The following is a 21,543-nucleotide window of genomic DNA, read 5'->3' on the forward strand; positions in this document are numbered from 1 at the left end:
ATTCGTTTTATTAAATTGACTGCTTTACTCTATTTTATCTAAATAAATCCAGTCTTGGTGAGCATAAGATCTTTCATAGACATGAAGAAAAAAAAAACATTTACCGACCACAGACATAAGCGTGCGTGTATATTCACACACAGGTAAAAGAAAATTATATTCCAATTAGTAAAACACACAAATTTTCACTTTTTTGGGCATTTTATTATGCATTTCTGACTGTCACAAGTCATCTTTACAATCGTGTCTATACAATACATCCACCTTCGCTCTCTCCCTCCCTGACCCGAATAAATAGCTCATGCTTTCATCACTCAGCAAGGGCTTTGCACAGCAGCGCCCGCAGACAGACATACAGACACACACTCTGATAACACACTCAGAGGAGGGAGAGATCACTGAGGCTGAAGGGCAGGACAAAAAAATCATCAGTAACAGACCGTCCAAATGAAATAATCAAAACAGAGAGAGAGAGAAAGAGAAAACAAAAACAAATCAACTCATAGGTGAATCTCACCAAGCCTGTCAAGAATTTCAAATTAAAATCAATAGAAAAAATGTATATTTTGCATTGTGACAATATATTCATAATGTCCAATTACCTAAGATTATTAATATATTTATATATTATTGTTATTTATACCACTTGACAGTATTTGTTTTACTGCTTTTAAATAATGCTTATTTTAATTGAGAAAAATTAACTAAAAATAAAAATAGTTGGACAGGATGATTTTCATTTCACAGTAATTGAGGCGTGCTTGGTTGTCAGGAAATTGTAACAATGCAAATATACAAGTATATAGACTTATTTTTTTCTTTTGATTTTGAGGTGAAACACATGGACATGTTCTATGTGAGATTCACCCACTGTGTTGAGTGAAATGTACATCACATACTCCTCCTGACCTTGAGTTCTGCTTGGTCCTAAACGTCCAGTCCCAGGAACGACTGAAGTCCTCTGATCTGTGTGTGTGTGTGTGTGTTCAGCTGCTCGAGCTAACAGTAACTCTGAACAGTTCAAGTTTGATTCCAGTGAAACTCTACAAGTTTCCCGACACCTCGACTACATGAAACAGCTCCTCTCACCCCTAAGTTATAAATACACAGGGATTTAAAACAAAAATAATAACTGAAACATTGGGGAGAAAGAAGCTATGGTTAAAATTGTAACAGTGTGTAAAAACAATCGTCACTCTGATACTCTATCTTAACAGCTGCACATTTTACTTGTACGTTAACTTCTAATTGTCATTACGATTTTTCCACGTGATTATTGCTAAAATGGAAATTCATATTCATACCACTCGTTTCACCCATTTCTACATTGGTCCTCGTTTGAGCAGAAACACAATGATGTTAGACTGTAATTCAAGTCTATTAAATAAATACTGTAATGGTCTGACACACTTTCAACAAGTTTCAGTAACAGCTCTGAAATCATCAAAACAATTACAAAACAGAAGAGAAAATGAAATTTCTCTTCCATGAAAACACAAAAATGTGTTTTGTTGTGAAAAGAAGTCTCTCGGAGCAGACTGGAGGTTGATTTCAAACCTCGTAAAGAAGAGGAAGACACTTCCCTCTTTGAAATCTCAAACGCATCTCTCAACAAAAATAAAAAAAAGGTCCAAGATGAATTGCAGTTTTCTCCAAGCTCGCGCTGAGCTTCCTCAGACACTCAGTACGGACCAAAGCGGCTCAAGATGCAGCACAGCTGAAAGTCACAGACGCTCCCGTACGTGTGTGTTATTGCTTCGGTCCCAGAGTTCATGGTGTTCAGAATCAGATTGATAGAAGAGTTGAGTTAGTTTGTAGTCCTGTAGCTGCTGCTGGGGCACTTGGGTAACCTAAAAGCTACCCATATCAATCCCAACGTTGATGTCACTGAGTAGAGCACCGTCTCCTGTCCATGATTTACGTCACAGGGCCCGGAGTCAGTAAACGGTTGTGTGAAGGGGTTACCGTATGCTCTTCACTGATCCGTCAGTGTGTCGGGTGCTGGATCAGACTCCTGCTGCACCTCTGGTGGGATCATTCCTCCGTGGAGCTTCTCCAGAGACTGTTTCATCTACATTAGAGAGGGGAAACCATTTGAAATCAAAATCAACCCTTTTCACTTTCATAATAAATGCCCCTCGTCTTTTTTGTACATTATTTATCATAAAGAAAACCTAATACCCTAAGCCTAAACTGGTTTGTTGTCCCAGCCTGTGTCACTGCCTTGGCGTCAAGAGGCACACTGTCAGCTGATGCTAGAGGCTGCAGTCTTTAGCCTCCTTGTCAGCATGCCCGCCTCCCACACCAGAGACCCCGGTTCAAATCCCACTCCAAGCGGGTCGAATAGGACCGGCTACACCTGGTCATGCAGGTCTGCTTTTTTTAAAGGGGTTTTGGGCACTTCAGAGAGACATGGCAGCTTAGACATACTTTTTTTCAGCAGGAACTAAAGTTTGTTTTTATAACCTTTCATTAAAATGTATATTTCTCCAACTTTTTTAAACACTAAAGAACAAAACATTCACAAGTATAAAGACAATAAGCTAAATATTCTAACAGGGTTATACATGAGATTCTGAAATTGCCTATTGAGGGATTTATTCAGTAAATGTGTTTCCATTGTAGTTTTTGCGCATGTCTTATTATCGGATTTAAAAAAAAATATCCGCCTCATTTGAGTGCATGTTTTTTTTATGCATTTTTAGAATTTATACGCATCTTGGCATTTCCATCCAGTGTTTTTTACGTGATATCCCAAAATGCGCATAAAAACAATATTCTGGAAAATTAGCAGCTTTGTCATTAGGGTTAGTAAGTGGAAATTTAAAAATATTATAATTTCACACACACACACACACACAATATCTGGACCTAATCAAATATTTTTGAGCTTGTCATTATTAGAACAAATTATATTCATTATAAAAATGTTCTTGACATTTTAATATTCGATTAATTTCAATGTTTTTTCCAGGTCTGGAAATCACAAATAGAAAGTGTGCCCCGGACCCGTGGTTGAGAATCACTAGTATAGATGCAAGACAAAATCTCGGAAAAAGTTATATAAATGTTCACACCCTGATGTTATTAATACTAATTTATTTTTTCAGAAAATACAACATTTCGAATGCCTGATGAAGAGCTGAACATCTTGAGTTTAGCTCAGGAACACACCTGATCCAGAAGTGTGACAGAAGACTGTAAAATCTGCTGCCATTTGTTCAACTGGGCCTGGTGGAACTGCCTCTGGAGCTGCAGTACCTGCGCCCACTCTCCTGCTGACTGCGGCAGAGGGCTGCGGACAGAGAGATTACCGAATCAGCATGCCAAGAAGCACTGTGTGTGTAAGCCACTCGGTTAGTTTTAATATACCTGTCAGTTAAAGAGTACGAGTGCCAGGTCTCGAGCGTGTGTGCAGCCCGCTCGAGCGCCCAGAGTTTGTAGAACAGCATCATGTTCAGAGCCACCAGAACCACCAGGCTGGAGGAAGACAAAAGACATTTAAATATAGTCGTCTGTACTCCTTTTGTGTCATGAAAAATATGTGTTTTCCTTGAAGCACAAAGACAGAGGCTCTACCTGACACAGATCCTTTACGCAGGAGGAAGCGAGGAAAGCGAGACGAGAAAGAAGAGAACAGCAAAGAGATATTAGTATGCAAAAGAAGGGAGGAACAGAAATGGAGTGAGACACAGAGAGAGAGATACTCCACCGGGGATGTTGGTGTTATTATAAACGGGGTGTAATATTACTATGCACGGAAAAGTGTGTTAATAGGGAAAGTTTACTCAAATATTTTTTCTAATACCATACCCTTCATGTCACATTGATTTTTTCTTTCTTTAGTGGAACGCAAAAGGAAATATTTAGCAGCATGTCCAGGCTGCTCTTTTTATACAATGAAAGTGGATGGGGACTGGAGCTGTTAAGCACTAAAAATGACCATTAAAGTTGTCTACATGACTTGTATGCTATGTTTAAAGTGTTCCAAAGCCGTATGAAAGCTTTCTGTGAAAAATATACTAATTTAAGTGAATATTTACTGAATAATGAGCTTTAAAGCCCCAGTCCCTATCCGCTTGAATTGTATGAAAAAAATGCAGCAAAAAAATTCTGCTTAACATGTCTTTTTGTGTTACACAGATGAAAATGTGTTTCAAATGACATGAGGATGAGTAAAAGATGACAGATCTTTCATTGTTGGGTGATGAAATTAATTCATGGGCTTCACATGGATCCTAAAAATAAACATCACCAAAATGCGTTGTCCACCGTGTTAGTTAATATGGTACATTCAAATCTTCAGAAATCAGAGCCGAGCTTAAAGTCCTCATGACCAGAAAAGACGCTGCCACTGCAGTGATGACAACCTGTCAGCCTCAATGAGCTCAGATTTAATTTTGTTCATCTAAAGGGAGTATGATGACATCAGCGGCTCACATTAACGCTGACATTACACAAATGCACACAGAGGCGATGATCTTTACAGAATGCCAAAGATGAAAACACTCACATGAAGCTCACAATGAGCAGAATGGTGGAGATGCTGCTGTTGTTGCCGCGCCACCTCTCTCCCAGTTTCACATATTGAGCACCTGGAGAACAGCAAAATAACTCTTTAAGCAGGCATGTGATCAGCTACAACAGACATGTGATCAGCTACAACAGACATGTGATCAGCTACAACAGACATGTGATCAGCTACAACAGACATGTGATCAGCTACAACAGACATGTGATCAGCTACAACAGACATGTGATCAGCTACAACAGACATGTGATCAGCTACAACAGACATGTGATCAGCTACAACAGACATGTGATCAGCTACAACAAAGATGGAAATCATGAATTCTTAATCATTATTATTATTCAAAATATTATTTATATTTTATTAAATTCTACAATTATATAATTAGAGCGGTTATTTTAGAGGTAAATATTTATTTATAATATTAATTTTATTTTGGATTTATGCAATTCCTTTGGTTCATTTAGGTTGGCAAATACAGAAAACTCACATCCTTGTTTACTCCAGTAAAAGCATAAACAGACGTTAATCTTACACTGTTCTAAATATATTATATTATTATATATATATATATATATTTCATTAAATTACTATTACATCATTATTAAACCAATCAATACAGAGATATTGCTAGTAATATTAATAGTGCTGTACTGTATTTATTAATAATAATAATAACAACAAATTGTTTTAAAGAGCAACAGTACATTTAATATATTAATATTATGCTGTCTTCATTAAAAAAATTACTTGAATTATTCATTATTATTTAAAATATTAGTTTTATTTCATTACATTTTAAAATGACATTTAAAAAAAAAATCTACAAAGATAGTATTGGACTGTAGATAGTAAATAGTAATTTTTTTCGTACTTTCAATCATTAAACCAGAGAGCTGTTGTTTTGATGGAACATATCTATTTATATTATTAGGATTATATTTTTTCTCAGTCATACTTCTGAGGTTGAAAACTATGCAAATCAGCATAAATATAGAAAAATTCCAGTAAATCCAGTAAAAGCAATTCCACATTCCACCACTAGATGTCCATGTGTTTAACATGCACTCACAGACCAGACTTGATGAAATTCAGCTCATGCTCCTCTGTCGACTGACTCACCAGCTTCTCTCCTTTCGCGATCGTCTCCAATTCCTCGGTCGCCCCGCTCCCCGGCTCCTCCCGCTCCCTCCCTTTCTCTCTCCCGCTCTCCTGCTCGTCTCGGACAGTTGCGTTTGCGTCTGCGCAGGCCGGGGGGCGTCTTGGCGGAGTCCGCGGAAGGCACTTCCCCAGAGCTCACCACGGAAACCTCCGACTGTAACAGCGTCTCCAGCTTACACACCTCCGTCTCTGACAATGAATGCAGGGGATAATGTTTAGCACCAATGCCGCATTAAAGGTTAACACCGAGATGAGAACCTGCTTACCCATGTGTCTGTAATACTCTTCAATGCCGCTCCAAGTGTTTTTCTCTATCAGAGCTTTCACAAGACTCCACGGTTGCTTCCTGTAGCAGATATTAGACGAGACCCTGCAGACACACACACACAATGGGTCCCTCAGCGGTGTTTGCATTTGAAGCATAACAATACGTGCATTACAATGGCCAGGAAGTTGTACCTGAGGCGGCTTTTGTGCTTGTTGACAGAGGTGAGGCAGTATCTGTGTACAGTGTAGAAGTAGTCCTGGTAGGGGATGCCTGAGGTTATGACCTCTGAGTCCACCACATGACACTCCCCCCGGGAGCTGCTCTTGTGGAGAGTCTGCGCAACATGACAAAATACACCAAACTGACATTACCATCTGCTTAACCCATCATTAAAGGAAAGGTTCTGTCCCTCAATTTGTAAAAAAACAAAACTGTTTACATTAATGCTTACATTAAAGTCTTTAATATTTGGGAATATTAAAAAGCACCAATAAAAAAAGATATTAAAGATAAATAAAAAAGCTTGTTTTTTTTCTTAAGCATTTCTGTTTATGTGTGCATGAGCTGAAAAGGTGGATACATCGTTTTAGTGTTGGGTTTACGGTTCTAGATGGATGAACTTCTAGTTATAATTACCCATGTGAATAGGGCACAACATTAACTAATATTAACTAGGGCTGAACAATTCATTGAAATAAAACCGCAACCGAGATATGGCTTAGAGCGATTCTCAAATGCTGTGATTTAATAACAAAAAAAAGGGTCTCTTTCTGGGATTTTCCACCAAAATAAAAAACTGATTTGAATATGAAATATAACTGCACATGTTTAGAAAGCGATTTTAGTCTTATGTTAACATATCCCCGGTTTCACAGACAAGGCTTAAGCCTATAGTCCCAGACTAAAATGCATTATTGAGCTGTTTTAACTGAAAGTAACTTGCACTGGCATATCTTAAAACATGTCAGTGCCATTGTTTGGTCTCAAGATGCAATTTTTTTTAAGGCATGTTAATAAAAGTTTTTTAAATGTTTCCTAATTGAACTAAGGCCTAATCCTGGCTTAATGTAAGCCCTATCTGTAAAACCAGACCATAATGTTTAAATATTGCAGATATGAGTGTGTATTTTAATACTTATTTTAGTGCGATGCCTTAGTGCGTAGACTTCCATTGTAACTGCATCTCTATAAAAACTTTTGTCAAAAGTCAGAAATAATTTTGTGATGTCAATAGAGCTTAAACTTGTATTTAACCTGCAAGCATTTTGTTCATAATAGTCTATGATATAAAATTATAATAGTCTATTACATTACATTTCAGGGTTAAAATTTTACTTTAATAGTATACATTTTTGTGGCTATGTTCTTTTAAATCTAAAGGAATGTAAAGACAGTGTTCACCTAAAAATAAAAATTATGTCATAATTTACTCACCCTCACAGTTTCAAACCTGCATGATTTTCTTTCAATAGTGGAACACAAAATAACTATTTTTGTTCATACAATGGGGTCCAAACCAATATTTGACCCTGCTGACATTCATTGTACAAAAATTCTAAATAGCTTCTTTTTTGTTTGGCAAAAAGAAAGGTTTGACGCAACATGTGGGTGAGTAAATGATGACAGACTTTTAAACTTTTGGGGGAACTGCCCCTTTAATAAAAACGAGGGAGACTGAAGAACAGTTGAGATCAAAACAAAAACAAAAAAAAGAGCTGTGTGGACCCACCTGTGTTTCCACCACAGGAGCGGTTTTTGGGCCCAACGGGTTGTTGATGGCGATGGTGTAACTCAGAACTCTACTGCTGTTCCCACTGCTGCTGTCCTGCTGCCACTCGTGCACAGAGAGATCTGAACCAATCACACGAAAGAGAGCAGAAAAAGAACAGTTAGAGAAGAGGGAGGAAGAATGATGTGTGATTACAGTCAGAGCACTTGCAGGGGCACAGAGAAGGGGGCAATTATCCATGCAGACAACATAGACAAAGAGCTCAGCATGAGAAAAACACAATTCTCACACTGTGGTGGGGAGGCTATCATCTCTTGATCTATCACAAATATTTTTGACATTATTTGCTGTACGAAGTAAATAAAGTTACAAGAGAGAAAAAAAGAATGAGACCATGGTACTTTATGCAATAGAACATAGTGTAACCAAATAGTGAGTTCTCATTATCTGCTCCAAAGGCCCCTATATGACAAACAGCATGAAAAGAGAAAAAGGGAGGGGGGGATGGGGGAATGAGGACAAGTGGGATCTGAAAACTGCAGGAAAAGGCAATAACAAATCGGCCATGCATAGAATAATTATAAACACAGTCAAAGATAAAATGCTAGCAGGAGCTCCAATCCACAAGGGGCAGTATTTCAATAAGTAAAGTATGCTAAAGGGCAACTGAGTACTACTGTAGGGTTCTGGAAGAAAAATAAATGGCATTCACAATCTTCACAGGGAAATCAACAGAATGCTGCAGGTATGAAGTCAGAACACGGACGTCTAATTCATCCCCGATTCCTTTGAGATTTTTCTATGGGGTTTAATAATGGGGGTTTTTCGATTTATGTGTAAAATAAAGCCTGTGGCAAACATAACTAGACTATACTTTTGGTTCATTTCATTCATTTAGTTTTGATTATACTTTTCGATATTATGACGTGCCTATTTTACACAACAAGTTACAATTAGACTTTCGGTTTCTGACATCATATCTGCACCACTCTATTACCGGTAATCTACAAACTAATTAATTAAACATGATATGCTTTAGAATTAAACACGCATTATGTTTTAGGACACTGTGTCATCATGTTAGAATATTTTAAAGACAAGGTTGTTTAACAATAATACGTATATGCTTATGCAGAATCTATAAGTGTGAATTTTCCTTTTAATTTGCTTAAAGGCAGGGTAGGCGATTTGTTCAAAAACATTTAATAATAATAATAATTCATTACATTTATATAGCGCCTTTCTGGACACTCAAAGCGCTTTACATAGAAGGGGGGATCTCCTCAACCACCACCAATGTGGAGCATCCACTTGGATGATGCGACGGCAGCCATATTGCGCCAGAACGCCCACCACACACCAGCTTACTGGTGGAGAGGAGACCGTGATGAAGCCAATCAGTATATATAGGAGGATGATTAGGAGGCCATGATGGACAGTGGCCACTGGGCAAATTTGGCCAGGATGCCGGGGTTACACCCCTACTCTTTCGAAAGACATCCTGGGATTTTTAATGACCACAGAGAGTCAGGACCTCGGTTTAACGTCTCATCCGAAGGACGGCGGTCTTTGTCAGTATAGTGTCCCCGTCACTACACTGGGGCGTTAGGACCCACACAGACCACAGGGTGAGCGCCCCCTGCTGGCCTCACTAACACCTCTTCCAGCAGCAACCTGGTTTTCTCAGGAGGTCTCCCATCCAAGTACTAACCAGGCTTAGCCCCGCTTAGCTTCAGTGGGAAACCAGTCTTGGGTTACAGGGTGATATGGCTGATATTTTGTGTTATCCTGGTTAAAAGTCTCTCCACATCCTGAGAGCAATCACTACGTTAAGAGGTCTAAATGTATTTATATGTATATATAACGTCTGTGGAAGGCGTAGGACCATAAAATGTTCGATGACTGAATGCTATGCAGAGTTAGACAGACGTCAGTCACCGCCTTTTACAATTCCTCCTGAACCAAAACAATGAACTTATGCTGCTTTCACGCCATAACTACTGTATTTTGGAAGAGATGAAAACTCGTGACGTTTATGCATTTCACTGGCAACACTGCCAACGCCTAAATGAATCTGCAGCAGTTTATGTTTTTTTAAGTTTATGTTCTCTTTAAGTTGTTTATGTTTATTATTATTGCAATGTTATCTGCTTTGATAAATGAGGTAGTTTAACACTGTCTAGTGACGCTTTTGTTGGCTCCCTGCTGTATGGGTTCATGTGTTTTGGAGGAGGCGTGGTATCTCATGCTTTCAAAGCTAGCTCGCTATTGGTAGCCTCTCCGAAAACTACCTACCCTACCTTTAATCGCTGAACTCCCGATGAGAGACCCACCAATCAGAGAAGTTGCTGTAACCATAATAATGGGAACGTCGGTAAATATAGAATAGCTAATCCAGCTAGCTACCCTTTTAATGTTAAAATAATATAATATGGGATGTAAAAGCACAAAAGATAGCAGAAATGTTTTCTGATTAGGAAACATATAAAAAAGACACAATAAATCAAACTAATTCAAAATATTTTAATATAATTAATATCATTCCTATTTACATTTTTTATATTTATTTAATACTTTATAATTTAGATTAACCGTTCATTTTATTCCTAGTCTTTTTACCCCATTTTTGTATTTAAAATGAAATACTGTACTGTAGTGATTCAATTTAGAAAATAAAAGTATATAGAAGTAGCAAGAATGGAAAACTCAGCTACAAAAAAAAAAGAAGTAAACTGACCAGTGAAGTGACGTTGTGAGAAGAGGTGCTGTATGAAGTGAGTGTCCAAGAACAGAAGGTCGTAGAGCTTGTCCACGCTCATGCGAACAACCGTGTTGATATGCAGTCGGCCGTTGAGGTCTGGACAGAAAGACTCCACCTCACCTGTGGAGAGTAAAAGTGCTCAAATGAACCATATCTACTTAACACATACTGTATCTACTCTGTACAGAGAATGGTTTCAAATCTTTTTTTTAATCTGAGGTCAATTCTCTCACTCACTCTCTTCCTGAGTGTCAGAGGAATTGCTGGGGTCAGTTGGGAGATCCTCATCATTGGTCATATCCAATGAGGAGAGGTTTCCCAGGCTGTGGGGGACAGTGAGAGGGGACTGAAGTGACTGAATGGCTGATTCTGATTGGCTGTCCCCACCTTCTTCAAAGATCTATAAAAAGAAGAGAAAGGAAGAGAATAAACAAACACTCTCAAACAAGTGTTGTTATTGTTAAAATTAAACCAATACAAATGGTTTCATTAATTGAAATAAATAAAAAGTATACACATATATATATATACACACATATGTATCATTTATTTACATTGTATCATTAGTCATTTGATCTATCCATATCAATGTATTGTTACACCCCTACTAAATAGACATTTTTAAACAACAAAAACAAAAATTTTATAAATACTATAATAGTATATAAATAATACTAAACTACCAAAGTCATATAGGTATAGGCAATACTTCACAATAAAACCTGAATTAAATGATCATGGGTGTAAATATTTTTTTTCTGATAATGATTCAATTCTATTATGATTATAAATTTCTATGACTTTTCATTAATTATTTAATTTAAAAATTAAAATTTAAACAGATTTACTAATTATCTTTAAGCACGTTTACATGCACACCAATATGCTGACTACCAAAAATCAGTTTATTGAAATAACCAGATTTACCGGTTTACATGTCAAATCAACAACCTCCCAATGCAATTAAACCGCATTTACAAGACTGCGTTAAAAAAACAGGTCATTTCCTGGTGGTGCCGTCAATCATACACCGTAAATAAAGCATTAAAACGCCAGAGTATTTCAAAATATCAGTAGGAAACTTGCAGACTCGCTCTCCTCTCATTTTGGACGTTTCTAGAACTATACCACTTGTCCTTTGGCAGCACTAGATGAGAACGTATTTTTTACATTTCTTGAGTCAAGAAAAAGTTTATATATTTTTTCTCCCCTACCCTTGCTGTGGCAGGATGCCCTTAAATCTGCTGTAGAAGGACGCTTTCCTGTCACATCACACATGCGCATTTAAATAAGCAGACAGAACGAAGGTTCAGCTGTTTAAATGCCGGGCAAAATCAGAGTAAGGGGAAACAAATCTTAGCTTTGTCGATAGGTTTATTATTAGGCCGTTTATGACCTTATGCTGATAAAGGAAAAAGGTTAAACGCAATTACATGACCACGCGCGTTGTCGGTTTATTAAGCATAATCGGTTTAAGAACATGCATGTAAACACACTCATTAAGACTGATTTGTTAACAGATTAATAAAAAAATAAGTGACGCTCAATGATTCACTCACAAACTAAGTAGCATACTATGCACACAAACAGCATATTTCTAAAATATTTATGCATCACAGTGCATCAATGGATTTTTGCAACCTTTTGTGTATACATTTTCCGTTGTAATGTTCTTTGAGCATAACAAAGCTCGCTGGTATTTCACAGTAGCCTGACACTTACGGTTGAGGACAGGGCAGTTCCAGTGTTTGTGGTGGGGGTTAGTGAGCTCTGGGAGCCGGTTGGACTGGGCTCAGGTTCGACGGTGGAACCTATCCGAGTAGATGGGACCTCCACAGGCTGGGAGGAAGAGGAAGAGGAGGATGGAGGAGAAGATCCTGAAGCACAGGGAAGAATTGAGGCAGACGAGGGTGGAGAGGAGCCCACCAGAGCCACCGGCACTGATCCCAGATCCAGCAGGTCAGTGACGGAGACCGACTCCTCACCTGGCCTACAGCACAGGGACAATCAGACGCAAGTGTCAGGCTTGTTAAAGGGGACATTTTCTGCTACTAGACAGTCTAATGTACAGAATACCCTGATTATTTATGGAAGCCAAGCTGCAAAAATGTCTACATAAAGTTGTGGTCAGAATTATTGGCATGTCACCCCTGGTACATATGATCAAAGATGGCTGTAAAAATAATTCTGCATTGTTTATCCTTTTGATCTTTCATTCAAAAGTTTAAAAACTCCACCCTTTTATTGAAGTAAATTAATTGAAAGTGAGGGAAAAATAAATGTTTTTTCTCCAAAACACGTTGGCCATAATTATTGGCACCCTTTTATTAATTGTTGCCTTTTTGCAACCTCCTTTTGCCAAGATAACAGCTCTGAGTTTTCTCCTATGCCCGATGAGTTTGGAGAACACCTGACGAGATCAGAGACCATTCCTCCATGCAGAATCTCTCCAGATCCTGCAGATTCCCAGATCCATGTTGGTGCTTCTTCTCTTCAGTTCAGCCCACTCATCTTCTATGGGGTTCAGGTCAGGGCCTGGGATGTTCATGGCTGAAGCTTCCTTTTGTGGTCCGTGACACATTTTTGTGTTGATTTTGATGTTTGTTTTGGATTGTTGTCCTGATGGAAGATCTAACCATGACCCATTATAAGATTTCTAACAGAGGCAGTCAGGTTTTGATTTTTTATCTGTTGGTATTTGCTAGAATCCATGACACCATGTATCTGAACAAGAAGTCCAGGACATCCAGCAAAAAAAATAGGCCCACAACATTAAAGATCCAGCAGTATATTTAACCGTAGGCATGGGGTACTTTTTATCCCTGTTTAGCACCAAACACATCTGGTGGGTTTGCTGCCAAAAAGCTTTTTTTGTTTTGTTTCATATGACCATAAAACCTCATCCCATTTTAAGTTCCAGTCGTGTCTGACAACTGAATTTGCTGGAGTTTGTTTTTGGATGAGCGAGGAGGATTTTTCTTGAAACCCTCCCAAACAACATCTGGTGATGTAGGGGTTGTTTGATTTTTTTTTTTTTTTTTTTTTTTTTTGGATTTTTGACCCCAACGCTCAACTAATCTCTGCAATTCTCCATCTGGGATCCTTGGAGACTCTGGTCACTCAAACTCTTTTCCTCACCATGCATTAAGACAATATAGACACACGTCCTCTTCCAGGCAGATTCATAACATCTTTACTTGATTATAACTTCTTAATTATTGCCCTGATGGTGGTCTGGGAAATGGGGATCTTCAATGCTTTCGCTATTTTCTTACAACCACTTTCTATTTTGTGATGCTCAACAATCTTTTGCTGCACATCAGAACTATATTCTTTGGTTTTACTCATTGTGATGGATACAGGAAAGTGGCCTTTGAGTTTCCTCATATTTATACTCAAGTGAAACAAGAAGCTCCTATGAAACAAGTCATACAGTAGCTAGACAATTTCATGTTTAGTCACCCTGGTGTGATAAAAAAATGTAAATATTCATGAAGATATATTTCAGAGATATTTTACTCATAAAAAATTCTAGGAGTGCCAATAATTGTGGCCAACGTGATTTGGAGAAAAACATTTATTTCATAAAGTGATTTCCCCCCCACTTTCAATTCTTTTACTTCAATGAAAGGTTAGAGTTTTGTGAATTCTTTGAATGAAAGATCAAAAGAAACAATGCAGATTTATTTTTACAGCCATCTTTGATCATATTTACCAGAGGTGCCGTTAATTCTGACCACAACTGTATATATACATATATATATATAAAATTCAAGTAATGTATATAATATGGTCTTTTTTAACAAAAAAATAAATAACTAAATAAAAATATGGAGTGTATGTATGTATGTATGTGGTGAAGATAGATAGTCTACTATACTATCTATCTAGATAAGTGAAAAAAATTATAAATAAAATATACATGTACCGGTATATAATATTTGTGGCCTTTTTTTAACCAAAACCTAAAAATAAAATAAAGATACAGACACAGTGACCTTCTGTCTGTCCTTGTGTTTATCAGGTAAATTTCATAAACAGATTCTTCTCAGTGTGGACTCACAGCAGGCCGTTCATATGTTCAGCAGTAGGGGAGACATAATCATCATCTTCACTAGTGAGCCCCAGCTCAGTGCCGTAACATTGGTGAACGATGTGCCATAACTCCTTAGGAGACAGAGTCTGTGGATGAGAAATATAATATCAGTACTTCAAGTAGAAGCTTGGTATGGAGTCTTCCAGGCTAAAAATTGCTTCAATAGCATTTCTGTGAGGCAGCAGAGGTGGTGACAGATTTAAGACTTTAAAGTGCCATTTAATGACATGAATCAGACTGCTAATGCTTTTAGCAAACAGTGTAATAAGGACAAAGAATGTATTACAAAAACTGTGTGAAGTAGTATATTTCATTAACTATTTTCATCTTGATTATATTTTAATAACAGATATTATTTAACTACTTTATTTATTTAAAAATGTATATTTAAATTATAGTCAACATTTCCATTGACTCCATTGGTTGCAATGCATTCTGAAACTGATTTACTCAGGTAAAAAAAAAATGCAATTTTGTAATGCCTACTAGTTTTGAACAATGCATATGATCTAAAAAATAATAAAGTACTGTTAAACACTTTTAAGTTATTTTTAAATTTGGCAGATTTTTTTTTACTATATTTTTAACACAAATTTACAGCAGAGAAAAGCATTTCAGCAAATGTAGCAGTTGTTGAACTGTTAGTTAAAACAATATAAGCTGCAGTAGCTTTTTATTATAGTTCAATTCTAACAGACAAGCTTGCAATGCATCTGTACAGTCACCACCTGCATCTTGCCAAATGCTAATTATTATGGCTTATGGCCAAGCAATGTTGGTCGCCTGCCATATGAAATTGTCTACACTGACAAATACACAGCGCACATTCTGACAGGAGATTTATGTATTATGGCATGTCTTATCCACATATAAAATGTGCATTAGTGCGATTCTTACCTTATCCATCAGTGCATTCTGCCATAGTCTGAAGATCATCATGTAGCTGCGATCCCTTGCCCCAAATGATGTGAAGAAGTGCTGACAAATGTAAGATCGGAATTTTAATCAAAGGCAGATTATTTATTGGCTCGGGAGTTTCAAAATGGAGCGAACAAAAGAAATCCTTTAATGGTAATTTTAGCATGCATATCCGATGTCTGCAGCACGGTACCTTCTCGTGTTCAGTGCTAATCTGGACGGCGTTGGGGATGAGCTTAGCTGTCTTCTCCTTGGTCAGACTGGTCACATCTTTCAGCAGTATGGTTATCTTGTAATACAAAGAGGGAGAAAGAATATTAAGGATTTACAAATACGGTTTGCCACCTAACTGTCCAAAGCAGAGGTCGCACAAATGTTTTTTTCAACAAATAATTATTTTTAAAATCGATTAATATATTGATCATTCACAAATCTTACAGACCCCAAACTTTTAAACAGTAGTGTTTAATGTGTACAATAAATTGTGTGCAAAAAAATTATAAGATAGGCATTTTAATCATAATTTACATTGACTTTTACCTGGGGTCCATTCTTCGTACCTCGCTTAATACTTCTGAGATTTGACAGATCTTATAATTGTGATTTGGTTCTTCAAACTAATTTGCTGATTTGATAAAAAATATCTGAAATAAGTTGTCTAAGATTATTGTGCGTTCTTGCATTCATTGAAAAGGGCAGATATGCAGCGATTGGCTGGCAACAAGACAGCAACGGAATGACATCATATAATTAGGAGGAAACAGACAAAATTACAAAAAAGTTCTAATAAATAAATGAAATGTGTAAATGTTTGTTACACGATTCCCAATTATTTAAATTTTTCACGGTTTCTAGTATTTGTACAGTCTTTACACTTTTTCAGTGTCAAGCGTAGCATTTTGTAATTAAAGCGGATTTGTTATAAAGCATAGTCTCTTAAAGGCATAAAGTTTCTTAAAGGTCCAGAACATATTTCTAATCTAAAATAATTGTTTACTTTGCGTAATTAAAAAAAAAAAGCTTATCTGCATCTCCTGCACAGCATCAAGCCTCCCGCACAACAGCTGTCACAATTAAAATTAATGTGCGGTTCATGTCAAATCATCAACAGTTAAAATCCACATAACTTGGTAATCCATGTACGAAGAACGGGCCCAAGACATGATTACTTAAAAATTCATTTTAATGTAAGAGAGTACTGAGAGAACAATACTGTTCATATAAAATATTACTAATTGGCAATTGCATTGCATTTAGGATTTCATTCAACTTTATGTTAAACAACCAATATTGTTTTGATCCAAACAAATATGCATCTTTCTTTTCTTTTTTTGCACCCCATTGGACGGACATTCATGTGCATTCTCTATGAAATACTTGAAGTTTATCCACTAGGAAATTCATTGTCGATTATTTTCATTATTGAGTCTTTGTTGGAGCACTAGTTAATGTTTTCAGTAATGTGAGGATTACCGTGGTCTCCCATCGGAAGATATTACTATAGAAGCAGAGCCAGTTCTCAGACAGGTAAAGACGGCCCTGGAGCAGTATGTCCTTCTGCAGTGCGCATGAGTAGTCTAGACATAAAAATAAAATAAACACAACCAAAGGCCATGTGATCATCACATAATCACTCCAAGGACTGTGCTAGACTTAAAATAATATCACTCATTACATTCTGCTTGCTTTACTCATGAAATAGTAAAACTCACCCACTATGAGACGCTCTGTATCAGGCAGCTTTTTAAAGAGTTTACGAAAGTCTTCATTCCTCTGTTTGTACGTGGGGCTGAGCACCTATATATCAGAGTGAGATGTGAGTGGAGGGAACCAGCCAGGTCAGCTAAAGCACAAAACACTGAGGCATGAACTTCTGAAGACCCCAGTATACTTACATTATACCAGCTCTGCATTTTCTGAAACAGAGAGGAAAAGATGAACGAGGGTCTTAATTTACAGTCTTTCTCAACAAAACAATCAAAATGGACACTATTTACTTTCTTAATTAAAAATGTGTTGGTCTTATTGTGCCAATTTGGCAATAATTGGAAATATTTCTTGAGCACTAAATCCACATATCAGAATTAATTCTGAAACAGTCATTTTAAATAGTATTAATAATATTTCACAGTATTAGTTTTTACTGCATTTTGATTAAATAAATGCAGCCTTGGTAAGAGACTTCTTTCAAAAACATTCAAAAATAAATATAAATTAAAATATATATATTTTTGCAAACTTTTGACTGGTAGTGGATCATAACAAGTCCCGTCTAATGCTTTGCTCAGAAATAAGCCATATTACAGAAGCAAAATTAGTTTTGAATGTTGCTTTAGGTGCACGTTAACTATAATCTGTTAAGAACAATTTCTAAATAACTGTTTGCAACACTACCATACCATTCTTCCTGCCTTATTCACTCCAAACAGGACATGATACTGCGCTCAGCATGAGGGTGGAAGAGCGAGCGCTAGTCATATCAGACATGACCAACAATCTCACCGGCCGAGAATGTGGCTTACCTTGGCATTGCGAGTGAAGTGGCGGGCCGTGAGCGGGTATGAAGAGGTTGATGAGGAGGGAGTAGGAGGCAGGGGACTGTCTGAACCCCCAACACTTCTGTCCACACCTGTCTCCCCTTCGCTGGCTCTGCCTCCCAGAACACGACGGCGCAAGGAGGGCGAGCTGCCGGGAGTGCTGCGCGGAGAGTTACTGGCTGTACTGGAGGCGGAGGAAGAGTAAGGTCAGAAAGGAGATACAGACAGTCATCTGGCATTTCAGCACTCGGCTTCAACCGCACTTAAGGGCATCCGGGTCGTGCACAAGGACACAACAAATAAGACAAAGTTTATCCACTATTTACCAAAACAGCACGTATTGATTACAACTAACTAATTCTGGTCTACAACATACGTTGTAAGTTAAGGTACGACTTTAAAGTCTCTAATATGTTTCAAAATACAATCAAGCTGTCATTCAGAAGAATTTTAGCCATCACACTCTGAACAAACTGAAGGAGTGTCCAGGATGGTCCTAGGCTATATTACAAGTTCAGGTCGAAGCCCAGGAATGAAGAGTGTAGGCTATTTATAATAATAACAATCGTTTCCATAGTAGCATTCCATTCCTGTTCCAGTAAAATAAAGGTACCAACACAGATAGAGGCTTCTGTACACAAATACAAAGCCTTATCTGTTCACCAGCATTTGATCAGTCTGATGAGACATTTAAATGGCAGACATATGAGACCTGTTTTGTCAAAGGAGTGCTCATAGTGGCTTTAAGCCATGCAAAATCAATCCTTAATATCATTTGTTCTTACTAGGGTTGGGTGATGCAGCAAAAAAAACAAAAAAATAGTTTTATGTATTTAAAGTATGTGTGTGTGTGTGTGTGTGTGTATATATATTTTTTTTTAATGTTGCCTAATTTTATGTCACCAGAAAAATAATTAAGAATATATTGCAAATATTTATATCACCCAGTCCTACTTGCTACTAGAAAAAGCATGCAAAACATTAAAGACTTGTTATATATGTATTCTACTTAATAGCACTAATGAAAATCGACGAATTTAAAGACATTTGAAATATCTAAAAATCTATATTTTGGCAACCTTGACCACAAGTTTCCCTGTACATATTGCATTTAAGTGGCAGGTTCAGTTAGTTCTAACTGAATATTCAGTGCAAGAAAAGATTTGAAACCCTCAAAAACACCATAGAAATCCATAACAGACAGCCGTAATTGACATTGATTAGACACGTCTGCTGCAAGTTGAGATGATGGCGAGTCAAAGAAGACAATGGCGTAACTACAGACTCTTACAAAAAAAGCACAGTGGTTAAAAGTTATAATTTAAGAATCTCAAATTGAAAAACCCATATTGATGAAACACTAATCTTAACATTGTGTCACAGAAAAGTAGGCTATAACAATATACCTGTTGATAGGCAAAATAAACGATAGCGGTTTAATTCAACTACAGTTTTCAGTCTTTAACATCTGTCTGCTAATAATGTGGGGGGGGGGGGGGTAGTTAAAAGGATAGTTCACCAAAAAATGTAAATTCTCTCATGATTTACTCACCCTCAAACCACTAAATGTATATAAATATCATCTCTCAGATGAAGACCATCTGAGTTATAATAAAAAATATCCTGGCTCTTCCAAGCTTTATAATGGGAGTGAATGGTGCTCACGATTTTGATGCCCAAAAAAGTGCATCCATCCATCCATCCATCCATCATAAAAGTAATCAATACAGCTCCAGGGGGTTAATAAACGGCTTCTGAAGTGAATAAATGGGTTTTTGTAAGAAAAATAAAATAAAATTATATAATCAGTGACTTCTGGTAATGGCCGTACACAAATCTAGTTCCGGTGGTAGAGTGAACTCTGACCCGAAGCATGACGTATAGACGAACACGGAAGTGCAGAGGATAGAGTAAAACAAAACACCAGTCATGAATTAGAAGTCTAAAACGAGAATTTTTTAAGAGAAATGTTGGAGGATTTTGATATAAGAGAAGAGGAGTTTCAGTTTGTTGCCCAGCCCTATTTGTTTGGAGTGGACCGTGAGAAGCGTCTACTCTCACCTAAGCTTACAATACTCCTACATCCCACGTCAGAAGTTACTCTGTTAGTCTGAAAGAAGATGGTCATACACCTAGGATGCCTTGGGGCTGAGTGAATCATAGGATCATTTTCATTTATGGGTGAACTATCCCTTTAACTATTTGATCTATAGGCTTCAAAAGCAAAAATTCCTGTTTAACTTGTCAGCAAAAACACAGTGACACTGTGCAATGCAATGCAAATTTCATAAGATCTAAACAAAAGCCTAGCCTGCCTCCGTCCTCCTACATACTTCCGCTCAATTTTAATTTTCCTCCAGTACCATGTCTGGGCTTGAGGTATATTCTTGGGTTTTCTCCGATACATTTTTTACCGGTCCAATCGAACCAGCGAACAGAGGGAATGGTTGAGAACGATGACGTTGAGGTTGTGCGTTAGTTTGAGTTGACATAAGTCACGACTCACGACCAAACGTTAGCGATTGGTTATGGCAGATCCAGAGTGGCTCTGGGCAGATCCAATAGTTTTAAACTTCAACCCAGTACCCACATTCAAGGAAGTTATGTCAATGGAGAGTAGCCAGACTCTCTGTAAATGAAATGTACGAGAGTCTGGTAGGACCAGGCTAACAAAAGCCAGAATAAACCCCCAAAAGTAAAACCCTTTTGTAAACTATATAACCGGTAACATTTATGACAGCGAATTACATCAAATCGTCATGTAAAGTTTCACAAACAAATTAAGAGAAAGAAAGAAAAAAGGTTAAAAAAACGATTTAATCAGTCTATTGCCGTCTGCATGGCGTAATCAAAAATGTCATTGATATGCATAATGCAAACCATGAGTGTTGACAAAACTGTCACAATCAAGTAATAAAAAGTTGATTATCAGTACATTAAATGTGTTCTTATTTCTGATAAATGCCTATTAAAGTATTGTTTTAGTCCATTAGTTAAATCTTGTTCAACGCAATGCTTTCTTCTGCTCAATCATCGATTGTCATTTCGAGTAGGGCATGTTCGAAACAACAACAGGTTCTCAGTTGAATGAATCAATTTGTTGATTCAAGAACCGCTTGAATCGATTCTGTCCAGTTGATGAGCCAGTTCGAACAATTCGTTCAAAAGAACCGATTCAATTGAACGACTTGTTCACGAATCGCTTGAGGAAACGTCAAAAGAATGAATCGTTTATATACTGTCTATGGAATGAATAGGTGCTGTAATGCTGAAGCTAAAATACGAACGCTGCGAGCATCAGTAACTGACACTGATACTGCGTAAACCAATGCAATTTACATAAAGTAAACGTAAGACGAAAACGCGATTTGCATGCTACGGCACGCGCCAATCTAATCCTCAGTGCTGAGCGTGTATTTGGGCGCACCGGGACTGATCAAACAGAAAGAATGTCGATGTCATCAGTGCGGTTTGGGGATGCAATCACAGTTGCATGCGTGTTGACGCCTTAACCTACTACTGCACTCTGATGCAAGAACAAC

At 37.5% G+C, this 21,543-nt stretch overlaps 1 protein-coding gene across 8 annotated transcripts in view; it reads right to left on the reverse strand.

The window, feature by feature from the left end:
- Positions 1 to 195: 195 nt before the first annotated feature.
- Positions 196 to 21,543, reverse strand: part of gramd1a (GRAM domain containing 1A) — a 33,664-nt gene continuing 12,316 nt past the window's right edge. For 4 of the 8 annotated variants that reach the window (XM_079625866.1, XM_079625871.1, XM_079625868.1 and 1 more), the window contains 19 exons: positions 17,987 to 18,185; positions 17,360 to 17,380; positions 17,177 to 17,261; positions 16,938 to 17,041; positions 15,658 to 15,753; positions 15,444 to 15,524; positions 14,514 to 14,632; positions 12,173 to 12,440; positions 10,688 to 10,850; positions 10,427 to 10,570; positions 9,990 to 10,037; positions 7,690 to 7,811; positions 6,152 to 6,294; positions 5,959 to 6,062; positions 5,654 to 5,881; positions 4,514 to 4,595; positions 3,373 to 3,480; positions 3,175 to 3,295; positions 196 to 2,071 (listed from right to left, as the gene is read on the reverse strand). In XM_079625866.1, the coding sequence (XP_079481992.1) occupies positions 1,976 to 2,071; positions 3,175 to 3,295; positions 3,373 to 3,480; positions 4,514 to 4,595; positions 5,654 to 5,881; positions 5,959 to 6,062; positions 6,152 to 6,294; positions 7,690 to 7,811; positions 9,990 to 10,037; positions 10,427 to 10,570; positions 10,688 to 10,850; positions 12,173 to 12,440; positions 14,514 to 14,632; positions 15,444 to 15,524; positions 15,658 to 15,753; positions 16,938 to 17,041; positions 17,177 to 17,261; positions 17,360 to 17,380; positions 17,987 to 18,185 (2,332 nt within the window). In that variant the 3' untranslated portion in view covers positions 196 to 1,975. The remainder of the gene's footprint in view (positions 2,072 to 3,174; positions 3,296 to 3,372; positions 3,481 to 4,513; positions 4,596 to 5,653; positions 5,882 to 5,958; positions 6,063 to 6,151; positions 6,295 to 7,689; positions 7,812 to 9,989; positions 10,038 to 10,426; positions 10,571 to 10,687; positions 10,851 to 12,172; positions 12,441 to 14,513; positions 14,633 to 15,443; positions 15,525 to 15,657; positions 15,754 to 16,937; positions 17,042 to 17,176; positions 17,262 to 17,359; positions 17,381 to 17,986; positions 18,186 to 21,543) is intronic. The other 4 variants (XM_079625867.1, XM_079625869.1, XM_079625873.1 and 1 more) reach the window with 2 other exon arrangements.

This window comes from Phoxinus phoxinus (assembly GCF_949152265.1).
Source record: "Phoxinus phoxinus genome assembly, chromosome: 10".
NCBI classification, from domain to species: domain Eukaryota; kingdom Metazoa; phylum Chordata; class Actinopteri; order Cypriniformes; family Leuciscidae; genus Phoxinus; species Phoxinus phoxinus.